At 43.7% G+C, this 25057-nt stretch overlaps 1 protein-coding gene across 6 annotated transcripts in view; it reads right to left on the reverse strand.

Annotated features, from left to right (window-relative positions):
- Positions 1–25057, reverse strand: part of afdna (afadin, adherens junction formation factor a) — a 234674-nt gene that overhangs the window by 91600 nt on the left and 118017 nt on the right. For all 6 annotated transcript variants that reach the window (XM_078556748.1, XM_078556746.1, XM_078556744.1 and 3 more), the window contains exons 12-14: positions 22185–22300; positions 10568–10629; positions 9703–9908 (exon numbers count right to left, since the gene is read on the reverse strand). In XM_078556748.1, the coding sequence (XP_078412874.1) occupies positions 9703–9908; positions 10568–10629; positions 22185–22300 (384 nt within the window). The remainder of the gene's footprint in view (positions 1–9702; positions 9909–10567; positions 10630–22184; positions 22301–25057) is intronic.

The raw sequence follows: 25057 nt of genomic DNA on the forward strand, positions 1-25057 counted from the left end.
CCACCGGACCCAGAGTATGAACTCCTGGAGCTGTGCAACTGGTTGCACTAGAACTTTCCCAAGTTGATGTTCCTCACTGTCTCTCCAAAGTAGATTGTTTGTGACCCTGTTTCTCCATCTTGTGCCTTATCTTTCGAACCCACCCTGAATGTTTAATTTGATAACTATTTTTCCCTGCAAGTCAGTTTTCTAGGAATATTGCATTGACTGAAAGGATCATGAGGATCGCTGCTGCCGTTTAATTATCCATGTTGAAACGGTAAGGTTATTTCATTGTTCATGGATCATCCCATTAAACAATGTGAGTAACAATATCTTGACTTAACAACAAGACGAAAAAAACTATTTGACCTCATCTTCACCAACCTGCCTGCCGCAGATGCACCTGTCCATGACAGTATTGGGGTGAGTGACCACCGCACAGTCTTTGTGGAGACTTCACATTCAGGATACCCTCTATCGTGCTAAATGGGATAGATTTTGAACAAATATAGCAACTTAACACTGGACAACCATGAGACACTGTGGACCATCAGCAGCAGCAGCAGAACTGTACTCGACAACAAACTGTAACCTCATGGCTCAGCATAACCCCACTCTACCATTACCATCAAGCCAGGGGATCAACCGTCATTCAAAGAGGAGCGCAGGAGGGCATGCCAGGAGCACCACCAGGCATACCTAAAAATGAGGTGTCAACCTGGTGATGCTACAACATAGGACTACATGCATGGCAAACAGAATAAGCAGTAAGTGATAGACAGAGCTAAGCGGTTCCACAACCAACGGGTCAGATCTAAGCTCTGCAGTCCTGCCACATCGAGTCATGAATGGTGGTGGACAATTAAACAACTCACTGGAGGAGTAGGCTCCACAAATATCCCCATCTTCAATGACAGGGGGGGATCCAGCACATCAGTGCGAAAGATATGGCTGAAGCATTTGCAGCAATCTTCAACCAGAAGTGTCAAGTGGATAATCCACCTCGGCATCCTCCGGAGGGGCCCAGCATCACAGATGCTTGCCTTCAGGCAATTTGATTCACTCCACGGGTGGAATTTTCCAAGCCCGCAGATGGCGGGCGTGATAGGTGGCGTGCGTGGGAATTCTGGCAGGACCCACTTCACAACGGTGTGAAGGCAGATTGCTATCTTCTGCTCAGCCCGCTGACGGCAGGCCGCATTTCCCGACATCGGTCGGTGGGGAGCTAATTGTAATATATTAGCATATAATTAAAAGGCCATCCCACCAGGCTCTTGGAACCCCGTCGTATCGTCTGTCATTCACAACAGCACGCAGGTGACATGCACTTGGTGGCCTTCACTTTGGGGGAACTGTGGTGAGTGAGCAGCAGCGTTCTCCACAGCTCGCCCGTTGTTTACAGGCCTCAGGGGCACCAGGGGAGAGGGGTAACTGATGCCTCGACCCCTCAGGGGACTGCTGAGAGATGGGGGATGCTCAGGGCAAGTGCTGGCCAGCCTTGGCGGCGCGGGGGTTGGGGTTTCTAGGGGCAAGTGCTGGCTAGTCTCAAAGGTGGCTGCTGAGAGGGGGTGGGGTCAAGTGCTGCCCTACATCCCATGCACAGGCAACTGAGGTGGGGGGCAGGGTAAGTGAGGAGAGTGGCCACACATTAGGGACACATGTATAAACTGACCATACCTCTGCAACTAAGACAGATCTGGCGCAGCCACAGTGATATGATTGGGGTCAGGCTCCCAGCCTGCCCGCCCATGCAAGCATCATGGAGGCACCAAAGGGCCAAGCGCTCTATACCTTACCCATACCCACGCCTTGCACCCGCCCCCCCAACCACCGGCACAGACTTCAAGTCCGCCACCGCTTTATTTGACCACGGAACAGTTGGACTGCACACGTTGTACAATCTCCTCGCCAACGCTGGCCAAGTAGCAGTCCCTGCTGGAGACGCTCACAGCCCCTTGCAATCTCAACATCCTGGTTTGGACCAGTGAGCCCCATGTCGCAGGTTCACAGGGTAGAGATGCAGCGCACTCATCTCTGGCCATCCGAGGGTGACCAGCACTCTCCGGAAAGGGGCGGTCACACAGGGCCAGGAAAGGTGCTAAGTACAGCCATGATAACCACGTCTCTCCCTCTTTCATGCTGCAGGCGGACCACGCCAGGATCATGGATTCTGGTGACCTAGCTATATGCCTGATGGCCTACAGAGACCGTAGAAGACGGGGGAGAGCGTGACTGAGGCACCTAGCCGTGCAAAGGCAGGAACAGCAACCTCATGAAGAAGGGGCAGCATGGGCTCTCTCTCACGCTGCCCAGGAGTGACAGTGAGCCATGGCTAGTCGCCGCCAAGCAATACCCAGGGTCTATAGAAACCGCCTGCCATTCCTGCAGAGCAGGAATCAGTGAGAACCAGTGCCACCGACGGCTGCACATGTCTAGGGACCTGGTGGCTCACATCTGCCACTTACTGCAGGACTTAGGCCAAGGGGACATGGAGGGTATCCATTGCCAGTGGCTGTGAAAGTGACCATGGTGCTCAATTTCTATGACAGTGGCTCCTTTCAGGGATTCACAGGTTCCCTCTGTGGAACTTCACAATCCTCCACCCACAAAATCATCCATGAGGTCACTGATGCCATCTTCTCCATGGCACACAACTTTGTGCGTTTCGCCCGGGACCGGGACAGCCAGGGTGCAGGGGCCATTGGATTCGCCCTGATCTCGGGATTCCCACAGGTGCAGGGTGAGATTGACTGCATTGATGCGGTGCTCAGGTCTCCATCGCTACACTCAGTGGACTTCATCAACCGCAAGGGCTTCCACTCACTGAACGTGCAGCTGGTATGCGACCACCAGAAATGTATCCTGCAGGTATGCACATGGTTTCCAGGGAGTGAGAGGCTGGACCATCACTGTGGTCTGAAGGCTGTACAGAGCACAGGGAAGAGGCCCTGTACTGAGACACCTACCTTTTATCTTGTGCAGAAGGTTTCACATCTGGTGACAAGAATGCTGCTCATTAGAACAAGGAGCCACAGGCAGGGTGACATTCTTAGGAGTTAATTGACTTTCGTGAGCAGTAGGTACAAGTGATCAACGTATGTGGCCAGGCTGTGCAACTACTTTTACCTAATTTTCCTAAACCTGCCTCTACGTCCTGGTGCTCCCCGGACATCTAAAGCAGAGGTGGAGGCAGCCTACTGACTGTGACGTTCTGTCTGTGATAACTTTGGCAGGCATCCTCTGGAGGGCTGAGACGTGGAGGGCCCTAGCCTGCTTTTGGGGTCCTGCTGCGTGGCAGTGGCACCCTCCTCGGCTTGTGAAGCTGGGTCTGTGGGGGTCACAGGAAGAGGGGAGTCAGATGGGCCGGTCACTCCCAGAATCACCTGGGCGGATGGCCCCGGAACATGTACCTGCTGATCCTTCTCCCTAGGGTGCCCAAGGGCCCCTGGCTGACTCCGTGAGCGGAAGCTGGAGTAAGAGCGAGCTGCCCAGCACCCCTCTCGTGTACACACTGTTGGAGGCCAACTATGGCATCAGTGATGGAGTTGAGCTCACGCAGCAGTGCAGGAGTGTCGTCCTGGACGAAGGTCTCCATGGCGGCCGCCATCCTGCCAGTGTTGACCACGGTGCATTGCAATGCCAGCGCTAACACCTCAGCCTGAGGACAGATGGACTCCTCCATCGCACCTTGCAATCTGTGGAGCGCAGCGAACATCTCTTCCTGTCGTTCCCCAGCTTGCCTTTGCAGCTCCAGCAACTGTCACATGACCAAGTCAAGCGGCTCATCATCTGATTCAGACTCAGCAATGGTCTGGCCTCCAGCAATCCTCCGAGGACTTCCCAGGTCCCTGCCTCCGCCTGCTGTGGATCAGAAAGTGCGATGTGCTCACCAGATTGTGATCTCGAGGCTAAATCTAGGTCCCACCAAGGAGTGTCTCTCTGCGCTGGTGGAGGATGTGCGTCAGTGCTGTGACGGGACTTCAGAGAGGATGCCTTCAGGTTCCTCTTCAGAGGTTTCTTCAGTGCTTGACTGTAGGCCCTGGGTCATGGACTCTGTCGGCTGTTTGGCAGACGTGCCTGCAAAAGCAAGGGGAGATACTTAGTGCATGGCAGTGGCCTGTGAAAGAGGACACATCACTCACGGAATAGTTGTCTGATGGATGTTGCACTGCTGGATCCTCATTTGGTAGAGCAGCGCTGACCTCACCATCAGCACAGGACCGGTCCCAGTCATCGCTGGCCAACTGGATGGCTGTGTTTTCAAATTCTGTCAGAATGTTGACTTCCGGCATCCCCCACCTGTCTGTTGTAAGCCAGTTTGTCCTGCATGGATAGAGATGGGGAGAATGTATCAGGACGCCTGACGGGCCAGATGATAAGTATGCCTGGCCTGTGTGGGTGGTGAGTGGTCCCATGGACAGAATGAGGACAATGGTGGTGTGTCTGAAAGAGTGAATGGTGATGTCCCTTGCACTGGCAGTGAATGAGGGCCCTGTGGATATACGATGGGTTTGTCAGTGAGAGTATTGGGAGTGATGAAAAAAGTGACTTACCCTGGTGGAACGGAGGAGGTCGTTCATCCTTTTGTGGCACTTGGTGGCTGTCCTCCTCTGCAGAGCGTTCGCACTGACCACCGCCTCCCAAGCCAGGTTGGTGGCATTGCTACCCATCCTGCAGCCAGAGCGGGGGTACAGCAAATCCCATCAGGCCTCCAAGCAGTCGCTTGAGGGGCCCGTCATTGAAGTGGGGCGGGGGGGGAGGGGGCTGCAGTCTTTTTGCCTTTGCTGGCCATGTCTCCCAGGCAGCAGTGGTGAGCTGGCAGCAATAAGCGCTTTGCTGATGGCTGCCTTTTAAAGATGGCAGCCAGCGTGATGCAACAGTGGGGCGATGGCAAGCGGGCGAATGAGAGCCCGTCCGCCATGGAAACGGTGTGTTTCCCAGGAATGTATAAATAATGAGGTAGCTTGGGAAGATAAAGTGTGAAAGCCCGCCATTTTCATCGGCGGGTAGGACTCCATTTTGTCCGCACGCTACCACACTTCTGGGAAAATGCCACCCCATGTGATATCAAGAAACGGCTGAAGGCACCGGATACTGCATAGGCTTTGAGCCCTGACACTATTCCGGCAATAGTACTGAAGATTTCTGCTCCAGAACCTGCCACTGCCCTAGCCAAGCTGTTCCAGTGCAGCTACAACACTGGCATCCATCAGCAATGCGGAAAATAGCCCAGGTATGTCCTGTACATTAAAAGCAGGACAACCTGGCCCATTACTGCCCCTTAAGTCTACTCTCAATCATCAGAAAAGTGATGGAAGCGGTCATCAACAGTGCTATCAAGCAGCACTTGCTTAGCAATAACCTTCTCACTGTCGCTCAGCCTGGGTTCTGCCAGGGCATCTCAGCTCCTGATCTCATTACAGTCTTGGTTCAAACATGGTCAAAAGAGCTCAACTCCAGAGGTGAGGCGAGTGTGACTGCCCTTGACATCAAAGCAGCATTTGGCTGAGTGTAACATCAAGGAGCCTGAGCAAAACTGGAGTCAATGGGAATCAGGGGGAAACCTGTCCCTGGCTGGAGTCATACCTAGCACAAAGGAAGATGGCTGTGGTTTTCAGAGATCAATATCTCAGTTCCAGGACATCATTGCAAGAGTTCCTCGGGGTAGTGTCCTGGGCCCAACCATCATCAGCTGCTTCATCAGTGACCTTCCTTCCATCTTAAGATCAGATGTGGGAACGTTCGCTGATGATTGCACAATGTTCAGCACCATTTGCAACTCCTCAGTTACTGAAGCAGTCCATGTCCAAATGCAGCAAGACCTGGACAATATCCAGGCTTGGGCTGACAAGTGGCAAATAACATTCGTGCCACACAAGTACTGAGAAATGACCATCTCCAACAAGGGAGAATCTAACCAATGCCCCTTAACATTCAATGGTATTACCATAGCTGAATCCCCCACTATCAACATCCTGGGGGTTACCATTGACCAGAAATTGAACTGGACTAGCCATATAAAACTGTGGCTACAGGAGCAGGTCAGAAGCTAGGAATCCTGTGGCGAGTAACCCACCTCCTGACTCCCCAAAGCCTGTCCACTATCTACAAGGCACAGTCAGGGGTGTGATGGGATACTGTCCACTTGCCTGGATGAGTGCAGCTCCAAAAACACAAGAGGCTTGACACCATCCAGGACAAAGCAGTCTGCTTAATTGGCACCCCATCCACAAACATTCACTCGCTCCACCACTGATGCACTGTGGCAGCAGTGTGTACCTTCTACAAGATGCACTGCAGGAACTCACCAAGGCTCCTTAGACAGCACCTTCCAAACTCACGACCACTACCATCTAGAAGGACAAGGGCAGCAGATACATGGGAACACCACCACCTGCAAGTTCCCCTCCAAACCATTCACCGTCCTGACTTGGAAATATATCACCGTTCCTTCACTGTCACTGGGTCCAAATCCTGGAACTCCCTCCCTATCAGCACTGTGGGTGTACCAACACCACATGCACTGCAGCGGTTCAAGGCTGCAACTTGCCACCAATCTTTCTCAAGGGCAATTAAGGATGGGCAATAAATGTTGGCCTAGCCAGTGATGCCCATATCCCATGAATGAATTACAAAACTTAAATTTAGCAATTGTTGCATTTTTGGAAGATCGACTCAATACACTGAGAAACAGAAAACACAGGCACAATTAACATACTAATATTTGAAAAGACGTAGAGAAAGCAATCAAACTTTCTTCAGTATAGATCACTGGCTGTACAATTTGAATCCCACGCAGAAAGCAGAAGACGGAATTATTTTGGAGACTGATTTGGAGTCTTGCGTTGGCCAATAGGAAAAGAGAGAAGTGCAAATCTGTTTTGAGATACACACACACACACACACACAGACATAGATAGTGTTACACAAACAGAGTGAGAGAGAAAGAGAGACAGAAAGTGAGAGAGAGTGAGAAAGAGAGAGCGAGAGAGACAGTAAAACTGAAATACAGAGAGATACAACTTCTCAACAATCAATCAATCCCCCTAACTCTTCCTCTGGGTCAGGCTAATTTTGACACATCAAAATGGGGTCACAATGGGAAAAAGTTTGGGAAGCACTGCTTTAGAGAAACAACACTGAACTGAGACTTTGTGCCCTAGAAATTCCTGATTCAATACTTTTTTTCTTTATTCTTTCATGGGATGTGGATGTCACTGGCAAGACCAGCATTTGTTGCCCATCCCTAATTGCCCTTGAACTGAGTGACTCATTCAGCCATTTCAGAAGGCAGTTAAGAGTCGACCACATTGCCATGGGTTTGGAGTCACATGTAGGCCAGACCAAGTAAGGACGGCAGATTTCATTCTCTAAAGGGCATTAGTCAACCAGATGGGTTTTTACGACAATCAATCAATGATAGTTTCATGGTCACCATTACTGAGACTAGCTTTCAATATCAGATTTATTAATTAATTGAATCTAAATTTCACTAGCTGGTGTGGTGGGATTTGAATCTGTGTCCTCTGAACATTAGCCTGGACCGCTCGATTACTAGTCTAGTGATATTACCACTACGGTATTGTCTCGCCATTTGAACAAGAGCCTAGGAGAATAAAAACAATGTACACCATAAAAAAAGCAAAGATATTGTAATGCTAAGTAGCAAGAGCAACAGCAAACACTACTAATTTAGAGATAGTGCTAGATAAATCAAAGAACAACAGAAGCTGGTTACATCTATTTTGGATGTTTGCTATTTATTCAGCGCAAAATCCTAGGTAAGTGAGTATTACTTCAATCCCATGGGCCGAGTTAATACAAAACTGAATACATTTTTTATAATGGGCGAGTGAAAAATTGTATCCACAAAGGATTATGTAGAATATACAGCACAGAAACAGGTCATTTAGCCCAACCAGTCCATGCGGTGTTTCTGGTTCACTTGAGCCTCCTGCCACCTTTCCTCATCTAAACCTATCACCATGACCATTTATTCCCTTCTCCCTCATATGCTTGTCTAACTTCCCCTTAAATACATCTGTATTATTCGCTTCAACCTCTCTCCCGGTAATGAGTTCCACATTACCCAAAGAGTTCTGAGAAATAAGTTTCTTCTGAATTTTCTATTGGATTGCTTGATGACTATCTTATATTGATGTAACACCACAAGAGAAAACATTTTCTCACACCCACTCTTAACAAAACCTTTCATCTTGTAAAGACCTCTATTAGGTCACCCCTGAACCATTCTATTTAAAAAGAGACTCTCAGTCTGTCGATTCTTCCCTGATTTGTGCATACACAGGTTTCTGATATCATCCTTAAAAACCTCCCTGCACTCTCTCCAGTGTCTCTATATCCTGTTAATATTGTAACTCGAACACTCTCAGTACCTTAAGTGTGGTCTAACCAAGGCTTCATGCAGGTCGAATATAACTTCCTTACTTGTCAATTCTAGCCCTCTAGAAATAAAGCCTAGTGCTTGGTTTGTTTTTTTCATGGCCTTGCTAACCTGTGACAATCTTTTAGTGCTTGGTATATTTGTATTCTGAGATCCCTTTGTGCCTCTACCCCACCTAGACCTGCACCCTCCAAGTAATAAGTGACCTCTATTCTTCCTACTAAAATGTAGTAACTCATTTACCTGTGCTGACCTCATTTGCCAATTATTTGTCTGTTCTGTCCCATATAAATTAGGATATTGGCAGGAATTTGTTTACATTAGAAGTGTGTTATATAATATACAAAACATCTTAGCAGCTGTCTAAATTTGTGATGATAGGGAGAAGCCCTTCCTGTTAGTGGGATGATAAAGAACCCAAGGACACAGATTTGAGGTAAAGAGCAAAAGAACCAGAGTGACATGAAGAAAAACTTTAAGCAGCACGTGATTAGTATCTGGTGAATTTGTGTATACAGTATACTTTTTAAACCAATGAAAAATGAGTAATTTAATTTCACATACAGAAAACATACCAATTTTATATTCTTCATAAAAATCATTAATTACCACAAGCCCCATATAAAATTTAAATTTAAAGCTTAAATTTAGGACTTTGGAATTAAATTTGGTACTGCCATTTAGAACAAAACTGCTAGTTTACAAAAATGGCACACTAATGGCAGAATAGTGAAAGGTAGGGACAATACAGCAACTACTCGGTTTTAGATTCAGTCATAATGGTAGTAACAAGATAAAGAGGCAAGTGTACCAAAGCTTGTTTTTTTTCTAACACTGCCTACAAAAACATGAATGATTGTTTAAAGCACTGTTCAGATTTGTCTGACCTGTAACTAGGATTCTACTTGAAATTTGTCATTAAAAGGCATATTCCAATCTTCATTTTTGTCCCCCTGTGCATTCTGGTGCATCTAAGTATAGTACAAAGTAATATGTAAGCTATACCTTTCTTCCACTGCCACACTGAAAAGATTACAAGCCTGACTCAGATGATTTTTGTTGCCTTTTATGACAAATGTAGCAATTACTTCAACAACACTAACCAGTTCAGTTTTGCTTCAAATGATTTTGATGTCTCTAAGTCCTCCAACAAAGCAAGTTGTAAAGTCTTATGCCATTTTACTAGTTAAGCCACAGAAACTGTATTTTAAGGCAATAAATGTTAATAGTTTATCCTAATCAGTTCAAAAGACGATATATAAGCATAAAATGTAAATCTGAAAGCAATTCAAGCATCAGTGAATCTCAAAACTCACCTGAATAACTCCTTCCATCATGCTAACCATCTTGTTAACTATTGCAATAACTTTATGAGTACGTTCAGAAGGGCTCATATCAGGTCGGTACTGGCTGGACAGGACATATCGGCATGTCATATACAGTACATATGTAGGAGACAGCTTGAAATGGACAGTAGAACTATTAGTATAGTTAACAACGGCAGATAGGAAGGCATCTTCAGCTGTAAAATAACACAAATGCTTAGTTACCAACTAAACTAATATAATGGCAGCCCACCAGAAAATATATTTTGTGACTAGATTTAATTTCAAGTTATTAGCTAGGTGCTTAAAAGAACAAACTTGCATTAATAAAGTGCTTTTAAAGTCTTCAGGATCTCTTAAGTGTTTCACAATTAATGAGGTATTTTGAAACATGGCAGCCAATGTGCACACAGCAAGGTCCTACAAACAGCAATTAAATAATCTTTTACATCCACTTGGCAGGGCAAACCAAGCCTCAATTTAACATCTCATCTGAAAGACCTCCCACATTGTATCACTCCCTCAATACTATACTGCTAAGTGCCAGCCTATTTTATGTGCTCAAACCTGAGTAGTGGGACTTGAACACATGACTCAGAGGTGAGTGTGCTACCAGCGAGCCAAGGCTGACACTGTAAAAATACAACTGTTTAATACAACTGGACATAATACATGTTAATATTAAAAACAGGAACAAATGCATTATTGAGAACACTTTGACTTTAGAATATCAGCGATTATATTGTAAAACAAGAAGTTCATCTACTGGCTGAATATGTATTTGGGAATACATACCCTGGATATAATTATTTCTTCATCTATAACTTACAACATGTAAGTAGTTGTAGTTACTTACAGCTTTCGCGGAACTCTATAGTTGCTGGCAGAGTCAGCTCGTGACCTTGTACATCTTGTGGTCTGCAAAAAAAGTGCATTTTCAACAAACCAAATAATGTATATGTAGTTGATCCCACTGTTAACAGATGCTGACCTCTCCAGTTGTAGTGCAGTTTTACATTTATACAGCATTTTAAGCCCAACATAGTGATAAATAAACCAAAATTTATGCAACACAAATAATATTTAATTTCAATAAATATCTGGCCTAGAATGGTTTCAGCTTCCAGACCCACTGCGAGGTTTCTCTTCATAGCACTATAGCATTCAACATAAAAACCAGAACCAGATTTGCTATGCTTTCATTGTATTGCCTTTTAAGCTACACAGTACATCTGCTACAGACAACTACCTTTAAAAATGCAAAAACTGAGACATCAATTTATACAGGTATTTCAAGAAAAAAACATTGCATCTATTATTGCTTTTCTTAAATGAAACATGGAACTTGAAAATGGAAAGAAAAATCTGCAAATATTGCAAATCTAAAATGAGACTTTGAAAATAAGCAAGTTTATCTGGAAATAAAGGACAAGTTAATGTTTTGGGCGTAGACCCTTCACTACTTCTTGAGGGTACGTGACCCAGCAAAAGGACTCAGCAAAACAGAGGGGGAAGATGGGGTAAATAGTGGGGAGAGGAGAACAGGAATGCTGACTCCGATCACAAAAGGCACTTCTGAAACAATAGAAGTACTCCCCTTTGACAATTGTACAATTAGTGAAAATAAGAAGGGTTGGTAAACAGAGGGCATAGGTTTAAGTTAACTGGTAAAAGATCTAGAGACAATTATGATGAGAAATTACTTTATGCAACAGTTACAATGATCTGGAATGCATTGCCTGAAAAGATAATAGGAGCAGATTCAGTAAAAAGGAATCGGATAAATATTTGAAGGGGAAACATTTGCATGGTAATGGAGATAAAGCAGGAGTGGTACTGATTGGATAGCTCTTTCATAGTCATCATACACATAATAGATTGAATGGCCTGCTTCTGTGCTATGTCATTCTACCATCTTATGTGGTTCAAATGCAAGTGATAAAAATACTCCTCAAAGAAATATTTAACAAGCTTTATCTTGAAAATTTTGAATTTGGATTTTAACTTTAAAATCTATAACAACTTGCATTTATACAGCACTTTTAAAGTAGTAAACTGTTCCAAGATGCTTCACAGGTGTATAATCAGACATTACAAGGTTGTGAGCCATCAATTGGACATATACTTGACATATAAATATAAACTTACATATCCATAACCATGAAGACAATATTTGATAAATATCCCACTATGGAATCCACAAGAAATGCATTACATTAATTAAATTTCCATTTTAAGAATGACCAAGAAACCGATGGGTATAGTGGTTTATTATGCACAATTGCCTAGTGCAATTCTATATATACTGATATTTTTTGCACAAACTGTATACATCTTGACACAACACTAAAGAAATTACCTAAGTATTTTTTAAAGCTCTGAAGGCAGAGCTAAAGGAAGAGAAAAGTGCAAGGATAAATAGCTCAAGAACCTCCAATACAAAGTGGAATTTGCTTGTTGTAATTACCGCTTGGAGTGATCTGCAGATATGGTAATCAAAATTCTGTTTTTGTATTGCCTATATTAATCAATCAGTGCTGAAAATCCCATTCAGAGAGGAGTCTATAAACACCCTCTTGGGCAGCTGCAAACTAAAAACTGATACTTTGTCGAGGGTATGGCTCAGTCACTTGCCAGTGAACAGCATCGCTGAACAGCTGGATAATGTAGAGCTGTAATTTGTGATAATCCAAATTAACTTTGAGCTTCCAGCACACAGAAAGGATAATGTTCTTAATTTTCACATTTATGCTCAACATTAAATTGGTTCTTGCTGTATCAATACATCAGTTGCCAATTTAATTTATTTGCTAATTGAACAGCAATGGAAGTTTATATAACTGGTCAGAAAACTGTTAATGAACATTTATATTGCTCAGAAAACAAAGTAGATGAAGGGTTATAACAATTCTCTAGTCTTTGGTAGAAGAGTGGAGGAAATACGAACATACAAAATAGGAGCTGAAGTAGGTCATTCAATAAGATCATGGCTGATCCGTTTGTGTTTTGAATTCCACATTCCCATCTACCCCCGATAACCTTTTGATTCCCTTGCCTAAGAATCTATCTACCTCTGCCTTAAAAATATTCAATGATCCACCTCCACCGCCTTCTGAGGGGGAGAGTTCCAAAGTCGCGCAGAAAAGATTTCTCCTCATCTGTCCAGAAGGGTGACCCCCTAACTTTAAAACAGTGCCTCCTAGCTCAGGGCTCACCTACATGAGGAAACATCCTTTCCACGTGCACCTTGTCAAGACCGTTCAGTATCTGAAATACTTCAATCAAGTCACCACTCACTCTTTTAAACTACAGTGGAAACAAGCCCAGTCCGTCCAACCTTTCCTCATAAGATAACCAACTCATTCCAGGTATCAATCTAGTAAATGTCCTCTGAACCTCCTCCAATGCACTGACATCCTTCCTTAAATAAGCAGACCAAAACTGCACACAATATTCGAGTCTCACCAATGCTCTGTATAACTGAAGCATAACAATCTCATTGTTGTGTTCAATTCCTCTCGTAATAAAGGAGCGCATTCCATTAGCTTTCTTAATTCTCGCTGTACCTGCATGCTAACTTTTGTGACTCATGCACTAGAACACCTAGATCCCTCTGAACCTCGGAATTCTGCAGTCATTCTCCATTTAAGTAATACTCTTTTTTATTCTTCCTGCCAAGGTGAACTTCACATTTTCCTACATTATGCTCCATTTGCCAGATTTTTGCCCACTCACTCATCTATAATCTGTCTGCAACTCCTTATTTCCTCTTCACAACATACTTTCCTATCTATCTTTGCGTCATCTGCAAATTTAACTATCATGCCTTTGCTCCCCTCATCTAAATCATTGATATAATTTGTAAAAAGTTGAGGCTTCAGTACAGACCTCTGCGGGACGCCACTCGTCACATCCTGCCAATCAGAAAAAGACCCATTTATGCATACACAGTTTCCTACCAGCCAGCCAATCTTCTATCCACGCTATGTTACCCCCTACACCATGAGTTTTATTTTCCACAATAATCTTTGATGTGGCACCTTATCAAATGGCTTCTGAAAATCAACGTATAGTACATCTACAGGCTCCCCTTTATCCACAGCACATGTTACTTGAACTGCAATAAGTTGGTTAAACATGATTTACCTCCCACAAAACCATGTAAAACCCTTTCCGATTACCTTGAGTTTTTCCAAGTGCCCAGTTATAATCTTCTTAATGATCGATTCTAAAACCTTCCCCATGACAGATGTCAAGCAAACAGGCCTTTTGTTTCCTGTTTTCTGCCTCCCTCCTCCTTGAATAGAGGAGTTATTTGCTTTTATTGCTATTTTCCAGTCTGATGAAACCTTTTCAGAATCTAGCAAATTTTTGAAAATTAACACCAACGCATCAACTGCCTCATTAGCCACCTCTTTTAAGACGCTAGGATGAAGTCCATCAGGACTCAGAGACTTGTCAGCCCACAGCTCAATCAGTTTGCTCAGTACCGCTTCCCTAATGACTATAATTTCACTAAGGTCCTCTCTCCCACCTCCTGATTTACAGATATTAGTGGAATTTTTTTTGGTGAAGACAGAAGCAAAATATTTATTCATTTCATCCACCATTTCCTTATTATCTACTATTAAGTCCCCATTCTCACACTCTAGAGGACCAACACGACTTACTCTTTTCCTTTTTAAATACCTGTAGAAACTCTTGCTATCCGTTTTTGCATTTCTAGCTAGCTTCCTCTCATACTCTAATTTCTTTCTCCTGATTAACCTTTTAGTCATTCTCTGCCGTTCTTTATATTCTTTGCACAGTTATATGCTTTTCTTTAACTTCTTTAGTTAACCACGGATGGTGGGCCTTTCCCTTAGAATTTTTCTTTATAGTAGGAATATGCTTATTCTGAGTATTCTGAAATATCCCCTTAAATGTCTGCCACTGCTTCTCTATTGATCTACCCTCTAGCCTAGTATCCCAGTTCACTTCAGCTAGCTCAGCTTTCATGCCCAAATAGTTGCCCTCATTTAGTTTTAAAATACTGGTCTCAGATTCACTCATCTCCTTTTCAAACTTGATATAAATTCAATCATACACCGCTACCTAGACGGGCCTTTACTCCAAGGTCATTAATCCCGTCACATTACATAATACCAAGACTAATTTAACCTGCTCTCTGGTTGGTCCCAGAATGTGCTGCTCTAAGAAATTATCTGGAAAACATTCTATGAACTCCTACTGCCAATCTGATTTTTCCAGTTTATATGTACATTAAAACCATCCATGATTATTGCCGTCCCTTTACCACAAGCACCGGATATTTCTTCTTGTATACTTTGTTCTACATTGTGGTGACTGTTAGAGGGCCTGTAGACCACTCCCAACAGTGATTTCTTCCCCTACTATTCATCTCCACCTAAACCAATTTTACATCCTGATCTCCTGAACAAAGATCATCTCTAACTCCTGTACCAATGCAATACTTGATTAACAGCTCTACCCCTCCACTTTACCTAGCTTCCTGTTCTTCTTGAATGTTATATACCCCTCAATATTCAGGGACCAATTATTGTCATCCTGCAGCTACGTCTTCGTAATGGCTATCAGATCATATTTATTTACTTCAAAGTGTGTTATCAATTCAATTACTTCATGAATGCTGCACGCATTCATATACAGAGCCATGAGTTTTGCCTTTTTATTATCTTGTAACATCTAGCCTCGACTGTTGGTGCATTCTTAGGTTTTTTCTCTGTTCCTTCCTGCCATTCTCTGATGCTCATTTCCTATACCCAAGCTTGATCCCTCACTCCCCTTGTTTAGTTTAAAGCGCTCGCTACTTCCCTAGTTATGTGGCTCGCTAGAACACTAGTCCCAGCATGATTCAGGTGTAGACCGTCCCAATGGTATAGCCCCCAATTTCCCCAGTACTGATGTCATTGCCCCACGAACTTGAACTCACTTCTTCCACACCAGTCTTTGAGCAATGCATTCATCTCTCCAATCTTATTTGTCCTATGGCAATTTGCATGTGGCTCAGGTAATAAACCAGACATAATTACCTTTGAGGTCCTGCTTCTTAATTTGGTACTTAGCTCCTCATACTGACTATACAGAGCCTCTTTCCTTTTCCTGCCTATGTTGTTGGTGCCTACATGGACCACAACAACTGGGTCCTCCCCACCCACTGCAGGTTCCTCTCCAGCCCTGAGCAGATGTCCCGGACCCTGGCACCGGACAGGCAACACAGCCTTCTGGACTTTCGCACTTTGCTGCAGAAAGAAGTGTCAATCCCCCTCATTATACTGTCCCCTACTACCACTACTTTCCTGTTTGCTCCCCTTGCTTGAACAGCATGGTGCCATGGCCAGCCTGCTCATACGCTTTGCAGACCTTGCTTTCGTCTACACAGGTTGTGAGCACCTCAAACCTGTTTTGACAATTGCAAAGTCTGAGGCTCCTCCATTACTGCCTACTCAGTCCCTTTACCTGCCTCACTCACGGTCACATCCTCCTCTCCCTCACAATTGACCAACACAGATGACCCTATTCGAAGAGGTGTGACTGTCTTCTGGAACAAGTGCCCAGGTATTTCTCCCTGTCCCTTTTGTTGTGCAGTGTCTGCAGTTCGGCTTCCAGACTAATAATCCTGATCCAGAATTCCTCCAGCTGCTTACACTTTCTGCAAACATGTTTGTCCGGGATCGCCTTGACATCCAAAAGAACCCACATTCCACAGTTGAAATATAACACCTGTCCTGCCATTGTTATCTATCTTATCCACCCTTATATTCCCCCCATGCATTGAATTCCCACGTGAACCTAATTTACTACTCACTCAGTCTCTGTTTCAGTCAGGCATAGTCTCCTTTCTCCTCACGCGCCCTTACTGATCGCCCGGTTTCAAAAGCCTGGCTCTTATATAGACCCTCCGATGAGTCACTAGCTAGTTTGGCTTTCTGCTATAGTAATTAACACCAATCGAACCAACTGCTTTCAAATGATTGACAGATAACTGTCACTATCAGGCAGTTCCCGGTTTAACAAGCTATTCTAACTTACTTGAAGGCCGTTAGTTCTATGTCAGAGTTTGATTCTTAATCTATATTTAAACCCGAAAAAGACTTACCCGAATTTACGTGAACCTAGTTTGCTACTCACTCGGTCTCCGTCTCAGTCAGATATAATCTCCTGTCTCCTCGCGTGCCCCTTATGTCCCTTACTACTACCTTTACACAAGCTATGTCAGAAGATTGTCTTGAGTGATGTCGTGTGGTAATTCATTATCTATTCACAATTTATTAAGGTTGTGTAACAAATATCAGCAGCAGCATCAAATGCAGGCTCAAAACTGGGCCTGTGGAACTGTTGTAAATGCTTCAATATATATTCAACATGGTGGAGAGCTATGTTTGGTGATATAAGATGATTGAAGCACACTCTGACCTCAAATCTGATTACGCCAATTGCTGGCAAGTACATGAACTAGCTAGAGAAAGGTCTTCAACATGCTTAAGGCCAAATGAGGAAGTACAGGGCACATATCAACTTAAAGTAAAGCCAGTACTGGAATTCAAGATTTACTTCCATCATTGGACAGCCTTTCATCCAAGGAATGAGTTTAGTGAACCTTTATTGCCCCCTTTAAGGCATGTATATTTTTCAAGTAAGGAGAGCAAAACTGTATACAGTACTCCAGGTGTGGTCTCACCAAAGCCTTAAATAATTGAAGAAAGACTTCCCAACTCTTATACTCCAACTCCTTTCCAATGAAGGCCAACATATTATTTGCCTTTCTAATTTTTTGCTGTACTTGCATGTTAACTTTCTGTGATTCACATACTTGGATTTGTGTCAGAACTTAACACTGCTAATAAATGGTGGATTTGGAAAGTGAAGTCACTTTCAAGAACAGCTAGTCAACAGTACTGTGTGATCATATAGTCCAAACAGAATTGAAATTCCTCGAAAATATGTTTGGTTGGAAGTCAATAGTACGAAGCAAGATCAACGACTCGAAGGGAAAATATTATGGGTAAAATGTGATGCCCAGTGAAGGCATGGGCCAAAAAATCCCCAATACAACTTAAACACATAACTTTGAAAAATAAGAAAATGCCTTTGCATTCAAATGACAACACTCATGTATACAGACTGGCATGAGAGTTCCCATTTTTCAATAACAGTTATTACAGTAACGTCCATGGTGTGATGGTTAACTTGCCAATTCCAATGGGATGAAATTCCAGACCGTATGGTCTCATCACAGGCAGAAGTGACATACACCAGATGTCATATACCAGTACATAATGTGGGGGATGTGTACATACGTACACACACACACACACAAAATGAGAAGTGAGTCCAGAGATAAAGGTTAAAGAAAAGATATATGAATCAGTCTTTGGCTTCTCTGCGAGGAGTAGATGGCGAAACGCTGCGGCCGTTAAGTTGGGCGATTCCAGTAGAGCTGGCTTTGGCACTTGAGCAGTTGGTCTGGAGATTCTCGGCTCTGCAGGTTAGCTGAAAGGAGTAGTCCTGTTTCCTTTTCGAATGTGACTTTGCAGACTTGTGACTTGCCTCCACCAATCAGAGAGAAAGGACTTCTTTTAACCTGCAAGTGCAGGGATGCCGAGTTGATGTTCTTCAGCTGTGACCTTCACAGCACACCCTGGCACACCAGGCCTGGAACACCAAAACTAGCACACATAAACTAGGGTTACAGTTGACTTTTAACCCCTTTTCTTGTGTATCCCTGGAGGGGAAGAAACAAACACGTCTTTCGCTCAGAAACTGCTTTTTTTCAACTCACATGTTCATAGTCCAGGATATAACTCACAGGAGATGCTTTCTGCTGAGAATGGTAATCAGCCTTCATTATCTCCGCAACCACAGGAGATTACAGTTCAGTTTTTGCATTGCATCTTTTCTTTTGAAGTGTCTCTGCCTGAAGTAGGCCTTGACTCCTTTTTAGGTATGACATTCCATTCTCTGGATTAACTGGTCAAGTGTAATCCACATAGAAATTTTCCAGCAAGTGGTTACTTTAGTCTCAGCCAGCTTTTGCTTGTATGTCCTTTCAAAAAACACATGCCTTACTTAAAAGTTCAATATGCCCGTAAGCAATTCGGGGCTGTGATATGTGGTCATGACAACTCACTTCTATGGTTTCTTTTTGCCCATGTGGAGTGTACGTTCTCTCTCTAGAGAGATATCCTCTAATGAAGCCTAGAGTGCTTACTGTGGGTTAGCAGAAGGCAGGGGCTCCCCAAGTTTCCAAAGATGTACTTCCTGAGTTCAATTAGCTAAGACCATGCAGCTCACCAGAACAGCTCAATAACGTAAAAGCTTTCTGCCTGACAACTGAAGACCACATCAGGGTTGTAGCCTATTTCTTAACACCATAACCCGCTAAGACAGATTCACTAGTTAGACAATTGTCAAAGAGGAGTGAGACAATTGTCAAAGAGGAGTGCCTTTATTGTTTCAAAGTGTTACAGACACCAAGTCTGCCCTTCACAATGGCATCCAACAAATCATTGAAGACATGAATAGGATTCAACAGGATGCAACCATTCCTCACTCATGTATGAACAGGTTCAATGGGTTGCATATCTACTCTCACACAGATCTTGCAGCTGGAATACAAACCCTGTATCCAACATTTGACCATGTACTTCCAAACATGCTTTAGATTCTTGGGACACTGGGGTTGGTTCTTGGGGAGGTGGGGGTGATACAGGCCTGATGGGATGCACCTGAACAGAACTGGGACCAATGCCCTGGAGGGTTTGAACTAACTTGGCAAGTGAAAGAGAACTAGGAATGCAGCATTAGAAAGATACACAAAGGATTGGGAGACACAAATAGCACTAAAGAAGGAAATGGTAAGGTATGAGATCCGGCCAGAGTAAGAAGGAATGAAATAGGTATGAATTTGGTTTTCAGTGCATATATGTAAACATACAAAGCATGGTAAATTAATTTGGTGAGCTGCATATGTAGATAACTACATGGAAATATAGTGATAACAGAGACCTGGCTGAAAAAGGATAGGACTGGGTACTAAATATTCCTGGATACAAGGTGTTCAGGCAAGATATAGAAGGAAAAAACAGGAGGGGCGGCAGCATTGAGGAGAATATTACAGTGCTGGAGGGAGGGGATGTCTTCAAGAGGCCAAGAACATGATCTATTTGGCTAGAGCTAAGAAACAATTGAGCTATAATTACACTACTGGGTGTATACTATAGGTTACCAACCAGTAGGAAAGATGTAAAGGAGCAAATTTGCAGGGAAATTACAGATAAGCGCAGTCTATAGAGTAGTGATAATGGGGGACTTCAATCACCTTAATATAGGCTAGGACAGTAATATGTCAAGGGCATGGAGTTGGCGGGGATGAGAATTGTTTCTGAAGTCTGTTGAGGAACATTGCCATCCTCAGTTTGTTACAGGCCCAATGAGGAAAGAGGCATTGCTGGAGAGAGCTCTGGAGAAAGAAGTGGGTCAAGTGCCAGTTGTGGAACGTTTATGGTGGTGATCAGAATATAGGTTTTATGTTAGCTATGGAAAAGAATAAGGAACATTCCACAGTAAAAATGCTTACTTGGAGGGGGCCAATTTCAGTGGGATGAGAACAGAACTGGCAAAGTGGAGAGGGTGGAGAGGGGGGGGAGAGACGCACGTGTGTGAGAAAGGCTGGGGCGAGGCATGCGCACGCGACAAAGGCCAGGGCGAGGGGGGCGCATGTGAGGATGGCCTGGGCGAGGGGGGGGGGGTTGCACGGGCATGAGAAAGAGCAATGAGGGGGCGCACGTGAAAGCATGGCAGAGAAGGAAAGACAGAGATCGCAAGCCACTAAGAGGAAGCAGAAGAAGGGTGCTCATGATGGATGTCAGCTAGTTGAGTGACAGGAGACATAGCAGTGATGAAAAGTTGTTTCTCTGACTGGAGTAAAGTATACAGTGAGGTTTCCCAGGGGCCAGTATGAGGACAACTGCTTTCATTGATACATAAATATTGACCTAGACTTGGGTATACAAAGTCCAATTTCAAAATCTGAAGATGATTCAAAACTCAGAAGTATTGTAAACTGTGCAGAGGATAGTGGCGAACGTCAAGAGGGCATTGACTGGATGATTGAATGGGGAGACATGGCAGATTGACACAGGCCAATGTGTACTTAAACATTTTGCAGGAAGAGCAAGGAGAGGCAATATGAAATGAAGAGTAGGAACAGAAAGGCCTGGGGTATATATGCACAAATTGTTGAAGGTCAAGTTCAACAAGTGGTTAAAAAGGTGCACGGATCATGGGCTTTATAAATTGAGAGAGTACAAAAGCAAGAAAGCTATGATGAACCTTTATAAAACACTGGTTTGGCCTCAGCTTGGTATGTCCAATTCTGGGCACCACACTTTAGGTTAGAGGTGTAATTTTGAATACCTCTTTCAAATCTCTCAGCCTTCTCTGAAGAGAACAACCCTATCTTTCCCAATCGATTCACATAACTGAAGTCCCTTATCCCTGGAACCCTTCCCAAAAACCTCATCCTTTAATGCCTTCACTTCTATCCTAGAGGGTGAGGGAGAGGTTTATGAGAAGGGTTCCAGGGGAAAGGGACTTCAGTTATGCAGATAGATTGGGAAAGATGGGGTTGTCCTCTTTGGAGGAGGCTGAGAGATTTGAAAGAGGTAGTCAAAATCACGAGGTATTTAAAAGATAGAATAGCTAGAGAAGAAATCTTTCCCTTGGCAGAAGTATCGAGAACCAGAGTACACAAATTTAAGGTGAATGCCAAAAGAATCAATGGTGACATGATGAAAATCTCTTTTTAAGCACAGTGAGTGGTTAGCATCTGAAATGCAGTGCCTGAGTGTGTGGAGGCAGGTTCAATCATGGTTTTCAAATGGGAACTGGATAAGCATCTGAAGAGAAAAAAATTGCAGGGTTACAGGGAAATGGCAGGGGAATGGAGTGAGTTGAGTTGCTCTTGCAGTGCGCCGGCATGGATTCAATCAGACAAATGGCCTCTTTCTGGGCTGTAACTATTCAATGATTCAATTAAATACTGTAGGCAAATGATAGCACTGTGAAGATTCTTTAGCAATGCTGTTACATTTTGAGACTAGACTAATTCCTCTCCACGTTTTCACTCAAGCATGCCACAAGCAGTATCATTACATATTCTATGTCAGAAAGCAGACCTCATCCAAACTAGACAGCTAACCCCAGTCAAATTGAAAAGTAATCTTCCATCAGTGCCAGATTTACTTCAATAGAGTACATTAACCATGACTATTTTGTGGATTTTCTAATTGTTCCAAACCAAGTGGAGTGGTGAGCAGAACCAATTTGCATAAGTATAAGAAATGTTTTCATAACCATGTGAGGCTGAATTTGTCTACTGGAAAATCTGCAAGATCTTAAAATATTGCTAATAAATAAACATAGTAATGATTGTAAAGGTTATGCCTTGCCTGATCTCTTGTTTGTAGTAGTCTTGTTGTTCCACTCTGATAATTGGCTTCACCACATTACGTTCACTTGAACTGGAACTTGAAGCAGTGTGCTCACTATCCAATCTATCTGAACTCTAAGAGAAAGAAGATATTTGTAATTCAGAATTTGGAGATAAAGCTTCCATGAGTGGCATTCGTAAACCTGCGAAAGAATTGCAACAAGGTTGTGGGTTCAGAATAACAACAAAGCAGACTCATTTTTTGCCCTAGGACCAGTACCTACAAATTCAGTCAGAAAGCCCATCATCAGTTACTGATTTTGTACAGGAGGAGAGTAATTTCCAACTTAAATCTCTGAGCCTCCCATCCATTCTAAATCCCACATCACCACTCCTTCCACACAGTTCCAACACACAGCGAGACAAAGCAGTTGAGTTTTGCTTATGCAAAAACCGTATGTTATTATTATTAATAAAGTAAATTGGATGACAGCTTTCGGAATACGCACATGCACAGTTAAACACAGTAATCTGAAAGTTGCAATCAGTGTTACTCTGCTCCTTTACAGGCTGCGCCATAACAGTATCTCACCAACAGAATGAAAATTGAAATCGATTCAAGTGTGTGAAGTTATGGTGCTTACTGGCTAGTTACCCATTAAATATACCAGAAAAAGTTAGAGCTTGTGCATTCAGAAGTTGTGGTTTTTTAACAGCACAATTCTCATTCCTTCAGAATTTAATTTATGGATTTTATGATAGTTTCTCTCTCATCTCAATTCCATCTTTCTTTTCTAATATATATTTTGTTTTCTGTATATGATTTAAACCTAATTTATAATTACTAATTCATAATCAGTGAGAATTCTTTAATTTGATTGTTTAATGAGCCTCATTGTTTCTTGGTCTACTTACAGATTTCTACAGGTCTGCTATAAACGGCACCTCACTGGCTCAGACACCAGAGGAAATCTCCACTCAAAAGCCTTTAAAAAAAACTGTGGGCAGCTGCCAATGTGGTGATCAGTGAGCATTGCTCCTTCGCCACAAAACCCGGACCCAATATTGTCACCACGCAAGGGAAGTCTCCCAAATATCATTTTAGAAATTTTCACTATTACATTGCCATCTTATGTTATCAACCCCCTACTTAGTACTTAAGGCCTCAGTCTGAATCACACTCATAGCTCAGAGGCTAGAGACAGCAATGAGGTTTTGAACAAAAGATGCAATTATGCTTTTACTTTTTTTATTCTTTCACGAGATGTGGGCGTCACTGGCTAGGTCAGCATTTTTAACAGCTATCCCTAATTGTCCTCGAGAAGGTAGTGGTGAGCTGCCTTCTTGAACTCCCGCAGTCCATGTGGTGCAGGTACATCCAGTGTTGTTGGGAAGGGATTTTGACCCAGCGACAATGAAGGAATGGCAATATAGTTCCAAGTCAGGATGGTGCGTTGCTTGGAGGGGAACTTGCAGGTGGTGAAGCTCCCATGCATCTGCTGCTCATGTCCTTCTAGGTCGTAGAGATTGTGGATTTGGAAGGTGCTGTCACCCCCTTTCCGAATTTCCCCCCATCTTTTTGTTTTTCCAATAATTTATATAGATTTTTCTTTTCCCACCTACTTCCACTAATTTTAAGTATATTTCCATCCATTGTTTTATCTCTACCTTTTAGCCTATTTCGATCCCTTCCCCCCACCCCACCCCCACTAGGGCTGTCTGTACCTTGCTCATCCTGCTTTCTACCCTTAATTAGCACATTCCTTTAGATAATATCACCATCTTCAACACCTCTTTGTCCTTTTGTCTGTGACATCTTTTGGTTATCTCCACCTATCACTGGCCCTCTATCTAGCTCTTCTTGTCCCGCGCCCCCCATAAATCAACTTATATTTCACCTCTTCTCTATTTTTACTTAGTTCTGTTGAAGGGTCATTCGGACTCGAAATGTTAACTGTGCTCCTCTCCACAGATGCTGCCAGACCTGCTGAGTTTTTCCAGGTATTTTTGATTTTGTTTTGGATTTCCAGCATCCGCAGTTTTTTGCTTTTATCTTAGTGTTTAATTGACTGCCACTTCTCTTCAAGGAATGCCTACCTTGAAGAAGTTTTGCTCTTCTCTCCGTCAGGATTTTCGTATCTCTCTTTTGCCTTGTTCACCTTCATTGCTTTCCATTTCTCTCGCGGTGTTTGACAAAGTGTTTACTAAAACCCACTTTCACAGCCATATTTCCTTCCTCAGTGACTGTCTCCGTCTCCGACTTACCCCACGTGGATTTCAACTGAAGTTCCATCGCTCATGTTTCGAACCCACCCCGGATTACATGTATCTCCGGGACATACAACGCTCCTTGGACTGCTGTTCTCGTCAAATTCTGAGATCCACACTCAGTGCCATGTGCCGCCATATGAACACACTTGACCTTTCCCTCCAGCAGCACCGCCGCACCCTTTTTCAAAGCTGCGTGTGCCCCCAGTTTCATTTTATTCTTCGTCTCATCCAACGCCTCAAGAAGAAACTTTGTCTCTTTCTTTCAGGTGCAAAGGAACGCAAGCTCCAACAACTCATCGACACCAACACCCATCCGGGACCCTCCACCCCTGCCTGTCCCTCTGTCCCCATCCCGTCTTCCAATCCCAGCCCAGGCCGTGTATTCAACATACCCCCTGACCTTCCCCTCTCCGATGCTGAACGTTCAGTGCTCAGCAAAGGACTTAGTTTCATACCCTTATGCCCTCATCTCAATGAATTTCGGGCTCGGCACGATGCTGAACTCTTCTTCCGCCGCCTTCGTCTCCGTGCTCACTTCTTTGGGCAGGAGTCCTCTCCCCGTTCAACGGATCCTTTCACCCACCTCCAATATTCTCCCTCCACCTGGACCCCTCCCTCTGG

The sequence above is a fragment of the Cetorhinus maximus genome, chromosome 14, assembly GCF_964194155.1.
Source record: "Cetorhinus maximus chromosome 14, sCetMax3.hap1.1, whole genome shotgun sequence".
Taxonomy (NCBI): Eukaryota; Metazoa; Chordata; class Chondrichthyes; order Lamniformes; family Cetorhinidae; genus Cetorhinus; species Cetorhinus maximus.